Here is a 14,480-nt window from a genome sequence, read left to right on the forward strand (position 1 = left end):
TTATTTTTTTTAGTTTTTAATTTAATTACAATAAATATATTTGAAATAATATTTTGATTTCACTTCTTTTTGGTAATATTATATTTTTAATTTATTAAATTAAATTTTTTTAAAATCATGTGTACATTAGAGATAATACAACTTGGATTTTATTTGTTTAATTTAATACAATAGTTTTTTTCGGGGTATATTAAAAAAAAAATAATTTTGCGTGATTGTTATATATTGAAGATAATGCCACTTAAGTTTTTTTATAATTTAATTTTTATAATTTAACAACAGTTTTTTTTTAAGTCATATTATAAATATGTTTAAGATGATACAAAGGTCTCATTTTTTTAAATCTGATACAATTTTTTTCGAGGTAAAAACGTTAAAAAATATACTTGGCGGTTTTTTTACATTTTTAAGGTCTATTTTCCACGGATTAGGAATTTACCGATATTATCCATATAATTAAAAGAAATAATAATTTATTCCTACAGAATCGTTATCCGTCCGGTAAAGGATACACTGTAGCGTTTTCTGTTAATTAAGTACAAAAACGCCTACTGATCGTCATTTAGTGAAAAAATATACTTGCGGGAGATGCTACCGCGTCTCCTGATACCTTACGGAAATTTAATATTAGAAGGTGTAGTAATTAATTAAGTATTTAATTAAAATATCAACAGTGCTTTTAATATTCAATATAAGTAACTTGCAGTATTCTGTAAAGATCGATAACTTATCGATCTTTACAGAAATCAAATTTAATACTGCAAGTTATATTGAATATTAATCATTCTACAACTGTCCGATCAATTTTGTAATTTTGATTGCATTTATAATTCTCCGAAACTCCATAAAGCGACGTACGATGCTGAATTTCGAAAAATTTCAGGGAATATTATATCTGATGTAACATAACATCGAATTACATCAAGTTTTTTTTAGTAGTATTAGAATTTTTTGTAAGAATATAATGATTATTATTTTTCAGACTGCAATGCAAGGCATGAGAAGTGCCTTCGTTATATTAATATCGGTAAATTAATATCGTACAATGCTGAGCATTACGATTTGTAAAATTTAATAATTGTTTCATTGTGTTAATTCAATAATTGTATTTGATTTTTAAACTAGGTTGTAGAAGAAAAATAAAAATAAACTGCATGACCATAAAGTATTTATAAGTCGAAATTAGAAGATATAATTCGGATCAAAGTGGTGGATTTGACATTGATCGCGCTATTGTGTTTTTGCCTTAAAAAAGTAGGCGAGCCTGTAGATTAGATACAAGCGTTTAGATTTCCGATATTGAAGTACGGATGTCAATGTTATTACATGGATTGTGGACTTCAGTCGCGATTTCGTTATCGCTCCACGAAGTCACTGCAAAACAAAATAGGTAAATGAGTCGGCGGGACTTTATCACATGATATTGAATTCTTAAAGATTTTTTCTTTTTTACTGAGAGATTTTATATTTGCGTATACAAAATTACCTCCCCAATTTCCAATTCAAAGTTTGGCGTGGCAAATCTCGCAATGTCTGTATATAATTGACGACGAGTTCGAATTGCACGGTAGATCTGATGTAGCGCGCATAAATTTTGTGAAGCGAACCACAACGAATTATTAGAAACGTGAAATGGATTAGTGCTCGATAGAGATATTCTTTTTTTATATAATTATTTTAGGGACCCGTTGAGATTATTTATAACGTGTAATTGAGTATCACGAGAAGAACATTCATATATATAAATGAACTGTACATATTATATTGTCCGCCAAACTTCTAATGTAGGTTTCTGATTGGCAGGAATTCTTCTCCAATAAATATGGTACAATTATGTGTAGCGTTGTATTATATAACTGCAGTTTCAATGAAAATATATTAACTCTTAATCGCATTCTTGTTGCGTTAGTGTAATAATTCCAAAGCTTTCGTTACAGAGCTCGTCTTGCAGAAACATTGTCGATAAGATGTGATAATTCGAATAATTTCTGTTCAGTTTCCTATAAATTACCAGATAACAGGTTTTGAAGAGCTTTGTCGGCTTGCTTGCTCCCTCTACAAGAAGAATCTGCTTGATATACGCTCATTATACCTGAACGTTATACCACGCATACGCGTATATTAAGCAGCTCGTGTGTTCGATAAAAACTATCCTGGACAACATGTTCAAAGTAGTGCAGCGCGAGTTGTCGTCGTGGAATCATTGTCGCTTTATCACGACCGTCATTACTCATTCCCTTCGCGATAACGCCGGCGAAATCACAGCAACGAGACCGAACTCAACGGGCCCTTGTATCCGAAAGTTTTCGACGCAATCCCGCGAGATGGTGAAGGCGAGGAAGTACGTAGTGGTGAATCATTTCGTGGGCGAAGCGAAGTCGACGGATCTAAAACTGGTGGAAGAGGAGCTGCCGCCATTGCAGAATGGAGGTAGGAGAAAATTATATAACATCATGATATAACGTCACAAACATCGTGCGAGCATATAAGAGCGTCGATAAGCGCGTTATTTCAAATAGGAGATTCGAGAATACACGCGTGACTATTCAGTTGCCCCTCCTGAATCTCTCCGCCAGCATTGTTCTGTAAAAAAAAAAGAGAAAAACAATGGTTTATTTGTTATATGTTATATTCATATACATATATTGTATAAATCGTATAATATATACACCTTCTATCTTTATGATTATGAAATGTTTTTTTTTATACCTGAACTTCTTAGCTATCTATATTTTTTCTCTTTTTTTTCGCCAGTGGGAGAGAAGTGAGACATTTGCATGCGCGCTATCAGCGCTATTATGTATTTTATTTTTATCCTTATCTTTTCCACTAAATAAATGTCCGCAAGAACAAAATGGGATACGCTTCTCGAACACAAGTATTATAGATGATACGTTACAAAGTCATGTCCGTATCAGAATAGAAATTCATACATTTATTGTAGATAAATTCTTAATTTTTTTTAAAATTTTTGCTTTTAGATATTTTATTTACGGTTATCAAATGAATCCTTCATATTACAACTTTATCAGTCTATTGCAAATTGTGAATTTTTATCGTTTGTTATCCGGTCGTGATTAGATAATTTTCAAGTATCTTTTTTTTATATTTTATTGATTAGTTTATATTACTGCAGAGTGTACTGTCGATTTCCAATATTTATAGATTTAAATTTTAAAGATATAAATGTTTAACTTTCGATTTATGAAGCGGATAAACACAATGACAAATCATATATTTCGCTGCGCGGCACGATAACGATGCTTGTACAATGACTTGTGTTAAAAGAAAATAGTATAAACATTTCATTGAACGAAACATAAAAGTGTTCAACTTATATGTCTTTTTTCCGCATTAGCACATTGGCAAGATATAATTTGCATATAAATATTAATGCAGTATTAAGTCTTGATAAATGAACGAATTGTTTTATTTTGTAATAGATAGTGGATTAGTATAGCAAATACACAAAGATAAAGCTGCTAGCGAATTGCTTGCTAATTTCGTCTTTTAACATTTTCTGTCATAATATACAATTTTTCTGAACCGTGATTATGCAAAATATGTAAATAATTCTACGTGTGAAAAATAAATTTGAATATATTTCCGTTGAATCATAATTAATTAAGTTTTGAAGTATTAACGCCATTCACTGTCAGGGCTACAGTATGGATCAAGAATAGGGTATAATTAACATCTAAAAAATAAAAATAAAAATATGTATCATACAATATACATTATTAAAAATATACGTTATAGTGTTCTTGGCTTGAAATATAAGCTAATATTAATAATTAAATTATAAATTATAAATCGGTATTGTTAGCTCTTTTCAATATCGATATTAATTTTATCTGTCACAATAAATTACTTTTTGATACAATATTGTATATATATTTTCTTTTTTTTTTTAGAATATCTCGTGGAAGCTGAGTATCTTTCTGTGGACCCATACATGAGACCGTACGTGCAAAGATTCCCGCGTGGGATCACAATGATCGGCAGTCAGGTCGCAAAGATCATAGAATCTAAGAATCCGGATTTTCCGGTCGGCAAAAGGATTGTAGGATCCCTAGGCTGGAGAACGCACACGATCGTCAATCCGGCCGTCAAAGACGCGACCCAAATACTAGTAAATACTATATATATATATATATGGAACAATGGAATCGAACATTTTATAAATATCTAACGCTATGTGGGGACATTTCAGCCAACGTACATTTTGCCGGACATAGGCGACCTGCCGTCGTCCCTTGCCCTAGGCGTGCTGGGAATGCCAGGGTAAAGATTTTTACAAACATATACGCGATATTTACGCGATCGCTCTGCAATTACGTGCGCTTGCTTATCGTTTCGTGGAAAAAAATAACGTGTAAAATTTAAGAGGCGACACAGAATAAATATACTTTTTATTTGTCGCGACGCTGACTTGCATTTAAACTTTGAACTTTGTGTAGATTATGTACGTGAATCATGAAGTTGGCAACATACAGTTATTAGAATATATGTATATGCCCAATTGTGATAAAAATACATTTTTCATTTATTAGAGATAATTGAGTATATATTTTTGCAGTTAACACAAGAAAAAAAGATATATACAGTATATAAACTATTTACACGAAGTTCTCTTTCTCTTTTACAGCAACACGGCGTATTTCGGCTTGCTGGAGATATGCAAACCGAAATCCGGCGAGACAATCGTCATCAGCGGAGCCGCTGGTGCGGTCGGCTCGCACGTGGGCCAGATTGCCAAAGATCTGGGTATGACTGTGATCGGTTTATGCGGCTCCGACGAGAAGTGCAAGTGGCTCACTGAGGAACTGGGTTTCGATTCCGCCATCAATTACAAGACCATGCCGGTCGCGGCCAGTCTACGCAAAGCCGCTCCGCAAGGCGTAGATTGCTACTTCGATAATGTACGCACTAATATATCGTATCTTATTTCGATCAATTAAATCGTATCGCCTATAAATTATTACTTTTTAACCTTTATTTTCTTTAATATATTCTTGATAGAATTTTTTCCGCGTTGAAAATTCAATTTGAAACAGATTGAAACATATCATTTTTCTCTCCTGTGCTTAGCTATTAAGATCTAATCCACAGCGTTCATTAACTTTACAGGTCGGCGGGGATATTTCTGGCGTGGTCATGTACCAGATGAGGCCGTTCGGCCGGATAGCCGTGTGCGGCAGCATCTCAAGCTACGACGCGAACCCCTCGTCCTTGCCTAAGTCTACGATCCTGCAACCTGTGATGGTGTACAACGAAATGAAGATGGAGGGCTTTATCGTTACACGCTGGGCGGATCGTTGGCACGAAGGAATTATGCACAATCTGCAGTTGATTCGCAAGGGCAAGCTCCGTTATCGCGAGACCGTGACCAAAGGCTTCGAGAACATGTTCGATGCCTTCATCGGCATGCTGCGCGGCAAGAACGTCGGCAAAGCGATCGTCCAGGTGTGTACACCTGGACATCTATAAACGTCAATGTCGATCGGCGTTGCGGTATACATTCAAGAAGAACCATTAAATCTATTTTTTTTAAATGTTAATATTATGTATATTTTTTGATTATTTTTGCATAATATTTTGTAAATATTACACAATATATTATATATACAGTACCATGATTTTATAAATATTGTTTAAATACATTTTAAAAACATAAACCGTGCGTGAATTATTTTTTGTAAGTATTTCTTCTTTACTGGAGAGATTTTGGGTTCGCGTATATAAAACTACTTTTCCAATTTCCAATTCAAAGTTTGACGTGATAATTAAGTCCCGCAATGTCTGTACATAATTACAATAAGTTTGAGTTGCACGATAGGTATGATATAGCATAAATTTTGTGAGACCGACTAGGCAAATTATTTTAAAAGTGGAATGTATTTATGCTTCACAATATAATAGAGTCTTCTATTTTTATATGATTATTTTAAGGAACCGTTGAAATTATTCGTATAACTTTTAATTGCATACCCTGAGAAGGACACGGCCGTTTATACATTATTATATATGCACTGTATATCTGATCCGCCAAACTTCCACGTTTAAGTCGCATTCTAATTGATAAGAATTCTTCTCCGATAAATATAGTTATATAATTATGTGTAGTGGTGTATTACACAATTTGCATTTTCGATAAAAATAAATTAACTCTTAATTGCATTCTATTGCATTGTTTTTGCAATAACTCCGTTTAAAGATTTCATTATAGCGTTCGTCTTGCAGAATATTGTTAATAAGATATGATAATTTAAACTGTTTAGTTCCTAAATTATCGGATGACGGATTCTGAAGAACTTCGATCGGTCTGCTTATCCTTTCTTTAAGAGGGAGAGCTACTTGATACGTGAGCGCGAACACGTGGTTTCAGTAAACGAGTCATGTAGAATGTGAATGTAAAGACGACCCGAGAGCATATTCAAGCAGTGTAGCACGAGCTGTCATCGTGGAACCATTGTTGCTTATCACGACCATCATTAGTCGTCCCCTTCGCGATAACGGTGACGATAACGGTGGTTATAATCAGCAAACGAGACCGAACTCGAAGAGTTCACCTTTAGATCCAAAAGTTTTCGACGTAATCTTGCAAAATGGTGAAGGCGAGAAAATACGTAATAGTGAATCATTTCGTTAATGAAGCGAAGCCGACGGATTTAAAATTGGTGGAAGAGGAGCTGCCGCCGTTGCAGAATGGAGGTAGGGAAAAATAACACAAAATTACAAACATTGTGCGAGCATATAAGGCGTCGATGAGCGCGTTATTTCAAATAGGTATGATTATATTATACACGCGTGATTATCCAATTGCTTCTTCCTGTATCTCTCCGCGAGCATCGTTCCGTAAAGGGGTCCATTCACGATCAATTATTTTGCGCAAAAAATATTTGCGTAACATAAAATTCTACACACGCTGACGTTTTATTGCGCAAAATTTAGTTTTGTACAGTTAATTGTTAATGGTGTTTGTTTCGTACTAGTTACAGCATTATTTAAATTAATATAAATACTAAAATAAAGATAACACTATATTGAAGCTTACGTAGCTTTAATATTTGCATTGTAGTTCCGAAAAGGCTTCAAAAAGGAAACGTAAATAATTTTGGATAGAAGAGTGGTAAAAACGTGCTACATTTACAAACATTTGAAAGATTTATTAGTGAGCGCTGCTTCTGATAATGCATAACTTCGCGCAAATGGAGCATTCGACATTTCTTTCTTTTTTATTGATCAAATTTCTTTTTGAAATTTAGCTAGTATAAGAATCACAATTTGTAAAGTCACTAAGCCAGTGTTAAAGCCTGAGGTATAATTTCTATACCCATACACTGAAAACTAATTATTTATTAAGCATTATAGTACACTTTGTCAGATTTTAAGTAAAAAAATTTATGCAACACCATCATTCACAAAACAATTAAATAATTTGCTTAACAAGCGTTGCTCATTTTTTGCTAAAAAAAATATCAGGAAGGTTTTGATTTTACGTAACAGTTGCGCAAACCATTAATTAGTCCTATTCACGATTAATCATTTTGTGCAACAAGCAATTTTTAGCAAAATGATTGGTCGTAAATGGGCCCCTTCAATTATCAAATTTATGCAACACTATCATTCCCAAAATAATTAAATAATTTATGAAACAAGCATTTTGGACAAAAAAAATTAAAAACATTTTGATTTTACGCAACAGTTGCGCAAAACGTCATTCAGTCTTAAGATCAATTATTTTGTGTAACAACCAATGTTGATTATAAATGGACCCTTTGAGAAAAAATTAGGAAGACAGTGATTTATTTGTTATGTTAACATAAATTATATATTACATTAGTATAAATTCATATTCATATAAAAAAAAATGAAAAATTTATTTAACTGCTTGTTTCTTAAACATGCCTTTTTTATGTTTCAACTTCTCACACCATTTATCTTGTCTCATTTTTTTGTCCAATGGCAGAGCAAAGCTTGCGCTCTATCAGCATTATATTACCTATATGTTATTTTATTTTCATCGTTATCTTTTTCATTAAACACAAGAACAGAATGGCGCGATAGTGCTAATAGTACGCTCCTCGAACGCAACCATTATAGATAATATATTATTATATATTATATAACCATGACTGTCATAAATTCCTATCATAATAGGAATTTGTTAATTTGCTAAAGATAAATTGAAAATTTTTAATATTCTCTGTTATTGGCTCTTTTCATTATCGACATTAAATTAATTTTATAATAAGTCAATAAATTACTTTTTGAAAAAATAAATATTTATTTCTCTTTTAGAATATCTCGTGCAAGCTGAGTACTTTTCTGTGGACCCATACATGAGAGTGTACGTGGAAAGATTCCCGCTTGGGACCACGATGATCGGCAGTCAGGTCGCCAAGATCATAGAATCTAAGAATCCGGATTTTCCGGTCGGCAAAAGGGTCGTTGGAAACCTGGGCTGGAGAACGCACACGATCGTCAATGAAAAGACCGCCAAAGACGCGACATTCCAGCAATCACCATACATTTTGCCGGACATAGGCGATCTGCCGTCGTCCCTTGCTCTAGGGGTGCTGGGAATGCCGGGGTAAAGATTTTCGCAAACCTGCTCACACGATTGCCCTATATAGTGGCGTGCACTAGTTTATCGTTTCACGGAAAAAGAGACAAGTAAAATTTAAAAGGCGCTACGATACAAAATAAATTTATTCTTCATTTGTCGCAATGCTGACTTGCATTTAAACTTTGAGCCTTGTGTAGATTATGTAAATTAACATAAACCGGTTCAATGCATTGCAGTTATTAAATTAGATATTGCCATTAGAGATAAGTATCTATTTCTGTAGTCAATAACACAAAAAAAAAGATAGATACAATAATAAATTATTCATACGAAGCTCTCTTTGTTTTATTTACAGCAACACGGCGTATTTCGGCTTGCTGGAGATATGCAAACCGAAATCCGGCGAGACAATCGTCATCAGCGGAGCCGCTGGTGCGGTCGGCTCGCACGTGGGCCAGATTGCCAAAGATCTGGGTATGACTGTGATCGGTATATGCGGCTCCGACGAGAAGTGCAAGTGGCTCACTGAGGAACTGGGTTTCGACTCCGCCATCAATTACAAGACCATGCCGGTCGCGGCCAGTTTACGCAAAGCCGCTCCGCAAGGCGTGGATTGCTACTTCGATAATGTGCGCATTGATAAGATATCGCGTTATTTTTTTGATCAATTAAATCGCATCGCGTATAAATCATTGATTTTCAACCTTTATCTTCTACAGCACGCTCATCTTGACAGAATTTTTTCGGCTTTGAAAAATCCATTTGAAACACTATTGCATAAGATATTATTCATATATCTTCTCTCTGTGATTAACTATTGTGGCCTAATTCGCGTTAATTAACTTTACAGGTCGGCGGGGATATTTCTAGCGATGTTATGTACCAGATGAAGCTGTTCGGCCGGGTATCCGTGTGTGGCAGCATCTCGAGCTATAACGCGAACTCCTCGAGCTTGCCCAAGTCCACGATCCTGCAACCCGTGATGGTGTTCAACCAATTGAAGATGGAGGGCTTTGTCGTTCCACGCTGGGCGGATCGTTGGAACGAGGGAATTGTGTATAATCTGCGATTGATTCGCGAGGGCAAGCTCCGTTATCGCGAGACCGTGACCAAAGGCTTCGAGAATATATTCGATGCCTTCATCAACATGCTGCGCGGCAAGAACGTCGGCAAAGCGATCGTCCAGGCGTAGACGTCAACGTCGATCGACGTTGCGATATACACTCCGTATATATCCTTACAAAACAATTAAGAAGAACCATATCAACTACTACCTATTTTTTTAAACGTTAATATTACGTATATTTTTTTATCATTTTTGTGTAATATTTTATAAATATTGCTGCAAAATTATATATAGTATCATGGGTTTAGAAATATTGTTCAAATATTTTAAAAACGTGAATTGTGTGTGAATTATTTTTTGTAAGTATTTCTTCTTTTCCATTGGAGAGATTTTGGGTTTGCTTATACGAAACGACCTTTTCGATTTCCAATTCAAAGTTCGGCGCAGCAATTAAGTGCCGCAATGTCTGTATATAATTATAATGAATTTGAATTGCATTATAGGTATGATGTAGGGCGCATAAATTTTGTAATGCGAACTAGAACGAATTAATTTAAACGTGAATTGTATTAATGCTTCATAGAGTCTACTATTTTTATTTGATTATTAGAGATTTGTTGAGATTATCTGTAACTTTTAATTGCGTATTGCAAAAAGAAAACGGCCGTTCATACATATATTATACGTGCATTGTACATCTGCAGATCTACCGAATTTCCACGTCACGTTTAAGTCACGTTCTGATTGATAAGAATTCTTCTTCGATAAATATGGTACAATTATATGTAGCGTTGTATTACACAATTTGCATTTTTGATGAAAATAAATTAACTCTTTAATCGCATTCTATTGCATTATTAGTGCAATAACTCCGTCCAAAGCTTTCATATTATAGCGCCTGTTCTTGCAGAGAATCTTGTTAATAAGATATAATAATTCAAACTGTTTGATTCATAAATTACCGGATACAATTCTGAAGAAATTTGATCAGTCTGCTTATCTTTTCTTTAAGGAAAAACTTATTTGATAAGTGAGCGTGAGCTTTAAACGGTTCATGTAAAGACGATCAAGTGCATGTTCAAAGCAGTGCAGCGTGAGCTGTCATCGTGGAACCCTTGTCGCTTTATCACGACCAATTGCTATATCACGTCCGCCGTTAGTCATCCTCTTCGCGATAACGGTGCAGGTAAAATCAGCGACAAGACCAAACTCGAAGGGCTTTTGGATCCGATAGTTTTCGACGCAATCCCGCAAGATGAAGGCGAGGAAATACGTAATAGCAAATTATTTTGTTAACGAACCAAATCCGACGGATCTACGATTGGTGGAAGAGGAGCTGCGGTCGTTAAGAAATGGAGGTAGGAAAAAATGACACAAAATTACAAACATTGTACGAACATATGAAAGCGTCGATAAGCGCGTTATTTAATAAATATGTGTAATTATACGCGTGATTATCCAATTGCTCTTTAATTCCTATATCTTTTCACAAGCATTGTTTCGTAAGCAAAAAATTAGAAAGGCAGTGGTTTATTTGTTATATTAACAAATTTTATATTATATAATATTTTTTCGTTTATCATAATGTAAATTATAAGTAATTGTAATTGTCAAGTAAAGAATGTAAGACGAAAGATGATTTTATATATTGGAAGACTTGGAAGTCATCCTAAGCTACGCGGTAAGGATTATATTAAAAGTAAATAAATAATTAAAATACTTCTTTGTTTATCTCTCAAATTTGTCTTTTTTATGTTTAAACTTCTTACGCCATTTAACATGTCTCTTTTTTGTTCAGTGGGAGAGAAAAGTTGCATGCGAGCTATCAGCACTATTATACGTCATTTAATTTATTTTTATTGTTATCTTTTTCATTAAAACAAGAACAGAATGGCGCAATAGTGCTAATAGTATGCTTCCCGAACACGACTATTATAGATGATGTATTGCACAACATGCAGTTGTGATTGACCATAAGCCACTGGCAGCATTTGGTCAATGGAAAATCTTTAGTCGCTGGAATTGACTGTGTGATTAATCGCACCGTAATCAAAAATATTTTTTTTTTTTAGAATATCTCGTGGAAGCTGAATTTTTTTCTGTGGACTCATATATAAGAAATTATGTGAAAAGATTCCCGATTGGAACTACGATGATCGGCAGCCAGGTCGCCAAGATCATAGAATCTAGGAATTCGGATTTCCGGGTCGGCAAAAGGATCGTAGGATATCTGGGCTGGAGAACGCACACGATCGTCGATCCGACCGCCAAAGACCCGGCCCAGATAATAGTAAATATTATATATGTGGAATAATAGAAATATGATTTCGAACATTTTAATTATGAATATCTAACGCTATGTGGGGACATTTCAGCCAACGTACATTTTGCCGGATATAGGCGACCTGCCGTCGTCCCTTGCCCTAGGCGTGCTGGGAATGCCGGGGTAAAGATTTTCACAAACATATTTACGCGATCGCTCTGCAATTACGTTCGCTTGCTTATTGTTTCATGGAAAAAAATAACATGTAAAATTTAAAAGGCGACACAGAATAAATATACTTTTTATTTGTCTCGACGCTGATTTGCATTTGAACTTTGTGTAGATTATGTACGTGAATCATAAACCGGCAACATGCAGTTATTAGAATATACGTATATGCCCAATTATGATAAAAAAAAATTTTTTTTTTTTATTAAACATACTTAAATATATATTTCTGTAGTCAATAACACAAGAAGAAAACGGTATACAGTAAATAAACTATTTACATAAAGTTCCTTTTTTCTTATTTACAGCAACATAGCATATTTTGGCTTGTCGGAGTTATGCAAACCGCAACGCGGCGAGACAATCATCATCAGCGGAGCCGCTGGTGCAATCGGTTCGCATGTAGGACAGCTTGCCAAGTATTTGGGTATGACTGTTATCGGTATATGCGGTTCCGAGAAAAAGTGCAAGTGGCTTGAGGAACTACATTTCGATTACGTCATCAATTACAAGGACTTTACAGGGCCGCAGATTGTGACCAATCTAAAAAAGATCTTTCCTCAAGGCGTGGATTACTACTTCGATAATGTGCGCATTGATAAGATATCACGTCTTTTTCTCGATCAATTAAATCATATTGGGTATAAATTAATTGTAATTGTTATTTTTCAATCTTTAACTTCTTCAATACATTTTTGATAGAATTGTTTCTGCGTTAAAAAAATCCATTAAAAACTGATTAAAACATACTGTCCTCTCCCCTTAACTATTGAGATTTAATTCACGTTAATTAACTTTACAGGTCGGCGGGGAAATTTCTAGCGATGTCATAGATAGCATAAAGATCGGCCAGAAGGTGGCCGTGGGCATCAGCATCTCGAGCGATGTGAACTCCTGGTCCTTGCCCAAGTCCACGATCCTACAACCCATGATATTCACTAAATTGCCTACTTGCAGCAATCAGGTGACGGGCTTTATCGTTCCATACAGGACGAATTGTTGGAACGAAAAAATTATGGATAAGAACCTGCAGCTCATTCGTGATGGCAAGCTCTCTTGCCGCGAGACTGTAACCAATGGCTTTGAGAACATGTTCCGTGCTTTCATCGACGTACTGCGTGGCGAGCACATCGGTAAAGCGATCGTTCAGGTGTAGACGTTAACATCGATCTACATCTGGGCAATCGCTTACCGATGGTTGCAGGTGGTTGCAGGTCTACATTAGATATACGAGTATATTATGTACGCTCTTATAGAAGTTTAATACTGGAAGGTAATAGTTATTGAATAAATATTAAAAGATGACCAATCCTCAAAATAAGTAATTTCCAATATTAAGTATATTGGTTTTTTGTAAGAATGTATATAACTAATAAATATATATATATATATATATATATATATATATATATATTCAATCATTCTACAACTGTCCGATTGTAATTCCAACTGCATTTGCAGTTCTCATATATTGAAAGATTGTAAAATTAAGTATTTAATTTTATAAAAAGGAAATAAAAGCCTTCTACGATCAAGTCAATACATTCCACACATATATTATATGCATGTAGATCAAATGTAGAAATGCGAAACTTCGACGACAGATACATACATATACGAGTATTTAGACGACTCTCAAGAAAAATATATCTTTAATTTAACAATGTCATGTACTTGTCATTACAAAACATGTTTTCTTGAACATTGCATTCAAAAAAAATTCATCCCTAAAGTGTTTTGAAATATTGCTGCCTATAATAATATAAGTCGACATGTAAAGCGGAGCTTTTTGTACATCGAGACGCGGCCGAGAAACCGAAAGATTTTATAGAAATACTTTTAACAATGTTATATATGTTCTTTAATAAAAAAAGCATTCTTTTTTCTAATAAATTCAAAAAAAAATTTAGAATATATTGTTTCATAATTGCGATCAATAATTAAGCAACGCGCGACACGGAATGAATCATGACTATGAGAAATATTTTTTGTTATCCATGCGTTTGCTAGTGCAACCTCTGCAACGCATATTCTCTCGAAGAGAATTAAACGACAAAACATATTTGCTTTTTATAAATAATGCACAATGGCATTGACAATCGACGAGAAAGACGAAGCCCCAGATATGTCCAAATGTATCTATACTGTTTTTGAATTTTCATCAAAGTATATAAGAAAGAATCACACAGTCCAGGTATATATATAAGTATATTAATAAAATGGTATGTAATCATTCAAATAATTTTACAATAAAAATTGTTGTAATTATATTACATAATAAATCCCGATAAAAAGAAGTCAATTTAACATTCTAAAAACGTTAATTTATTTTAATATTGTAAACATTTCAA

The 14,480-nt window shown here is 34.3% G+C and overlaps 2 protein-coding genes and 1 pseudogene across 5 annotated transcripts; all 3 read left to right on the top strand.

Annotated features, from left to right (window-relative positions):
- Positions 1-1,320: 1,320 nt before the first annotated feature.
- On the top strand, positions 1,321-9,922 carry LOC105451586 (prostaglandin reductase 1-like). Of its 4 annotated transcripts, none has more exons than XM_011692135.1 (6): positions 1,321-1,390; positions 2,022-2,430; positions 3,915-4,132; positions 4,214-4,284; positions 4,649-4,922; positions 5,131-5,561. In XM_011692135.1, the coding sequence occupies exons 2-6, from the start codon at positions 2,163-2,165 to the stop codon at positions 5,488-5,490; spliced, it is 1,191 nt and encodes a 396-aa protein (XP_011690437.1). In that variant the 5' UTR covers positions 1,321-1,390; positions 2,022-2,162; the 3' UTR covers positions 5,491-5,561. The 4 variants fall into 4 exon arrangements, with proteins under 4 accessions (XP_011690437.1, XP_011690436.1, XP_011690438.1 ...); XM_011692134.1 differs by having other exon boundaries at positions 1,373-1,390; positions 1,997-2,430; XM_011692136.1 differs by lacking the exon at positions 1,321-1,390 and adding an exon at positions 9,759-9,922 and having other exon boundaries at positions 1,771-2,430; positions 5,131-5,466.
- Positions 6,412-9,922, top strand: LOC105451585 (prostaglandin reductase 1-like). Its single transcript, XM_011692132.1, has 4 exons — positions 6,412-6,714; positions 8,305-8,596; positions 8,928-9,201; positions 9,423-9,922. Exons 1-4 carry the CDS (start codon positions 6,609-6,611, stop codon positions 9,762-9,764), a joined length of 1,014 nt encoding a protein of 337 aa, XP_011690434.1. The 5' UTR covers positions 6,412-6,608; the 3' UTR covers positions 9,765-9,922.
- Positions 9,923-10,683: 761 nt separating this feature from the next.
- Positions 10,684-13,828, top strand: LOC105451584 (annotated as a pseudogene).
- Positions 13,829-14,480: the final 652 nt, after the last annotated feature.

The sequence above is a fragment of the Wasmannia auropunctata genome, unplaced genomic scaffold (assembly GCF_000956235.1).
Source record: "Wasmannia auropunctata unplaced genomic scaffold, wasmannia.A_1.0 LD336049.1, whole genome shotgun sequence".
Lineage (NCBI taxonomy): Eukaryota > Metazoa > Arthropoda > Insecta > Hymenoptera > Formicidae > Wasmannia > Wasmannia auropunctata.

Coding starts and splice junctions, on each gene's coding strand:
- LOC105451586 (XM_011692135.1), top strand. CDS start 2,163: ATGTTCAAAGTAGTGCAGCGCGAGTTGTCGTCGTGGAATCATTGTCGC. Junction 2,431..3,914: donor GCCGCCATTGCAGAATGGAG/GTAGGAGAAAAT, acceptor TTTTTTTTTTAG/AATATCTCGTGGAAGCTGAG. Junction 4,285..4,648: donor GGCGTGCTGGGAATGCCAGG/GTAAAGATTTTT, acceptor TCTCTTTTACAG/CAACACGGCGTATTTCGGCT.
- LOC105451585 (XM_011692132.1), top strand. CDS start 6,609: ATGGTGAAGGCGAGAAAATACGTAATAGTGAATCATTTCGTTAATGAA. Junction 6,715..8,304: donor GCCGCCGTTGCAGAATGGAG/GTAGGGAAAAAT, acceptor TTTCTCTTTTAG/AATATCTCGTGCAAGCTGAG. Junction 8,597..8,927: donor GGGGTGCTGGGAATGCCGGG/GTAAAGATTTTC, acceptor TTTTATTTACAG/CAACACGGCGTATTTCGGCT.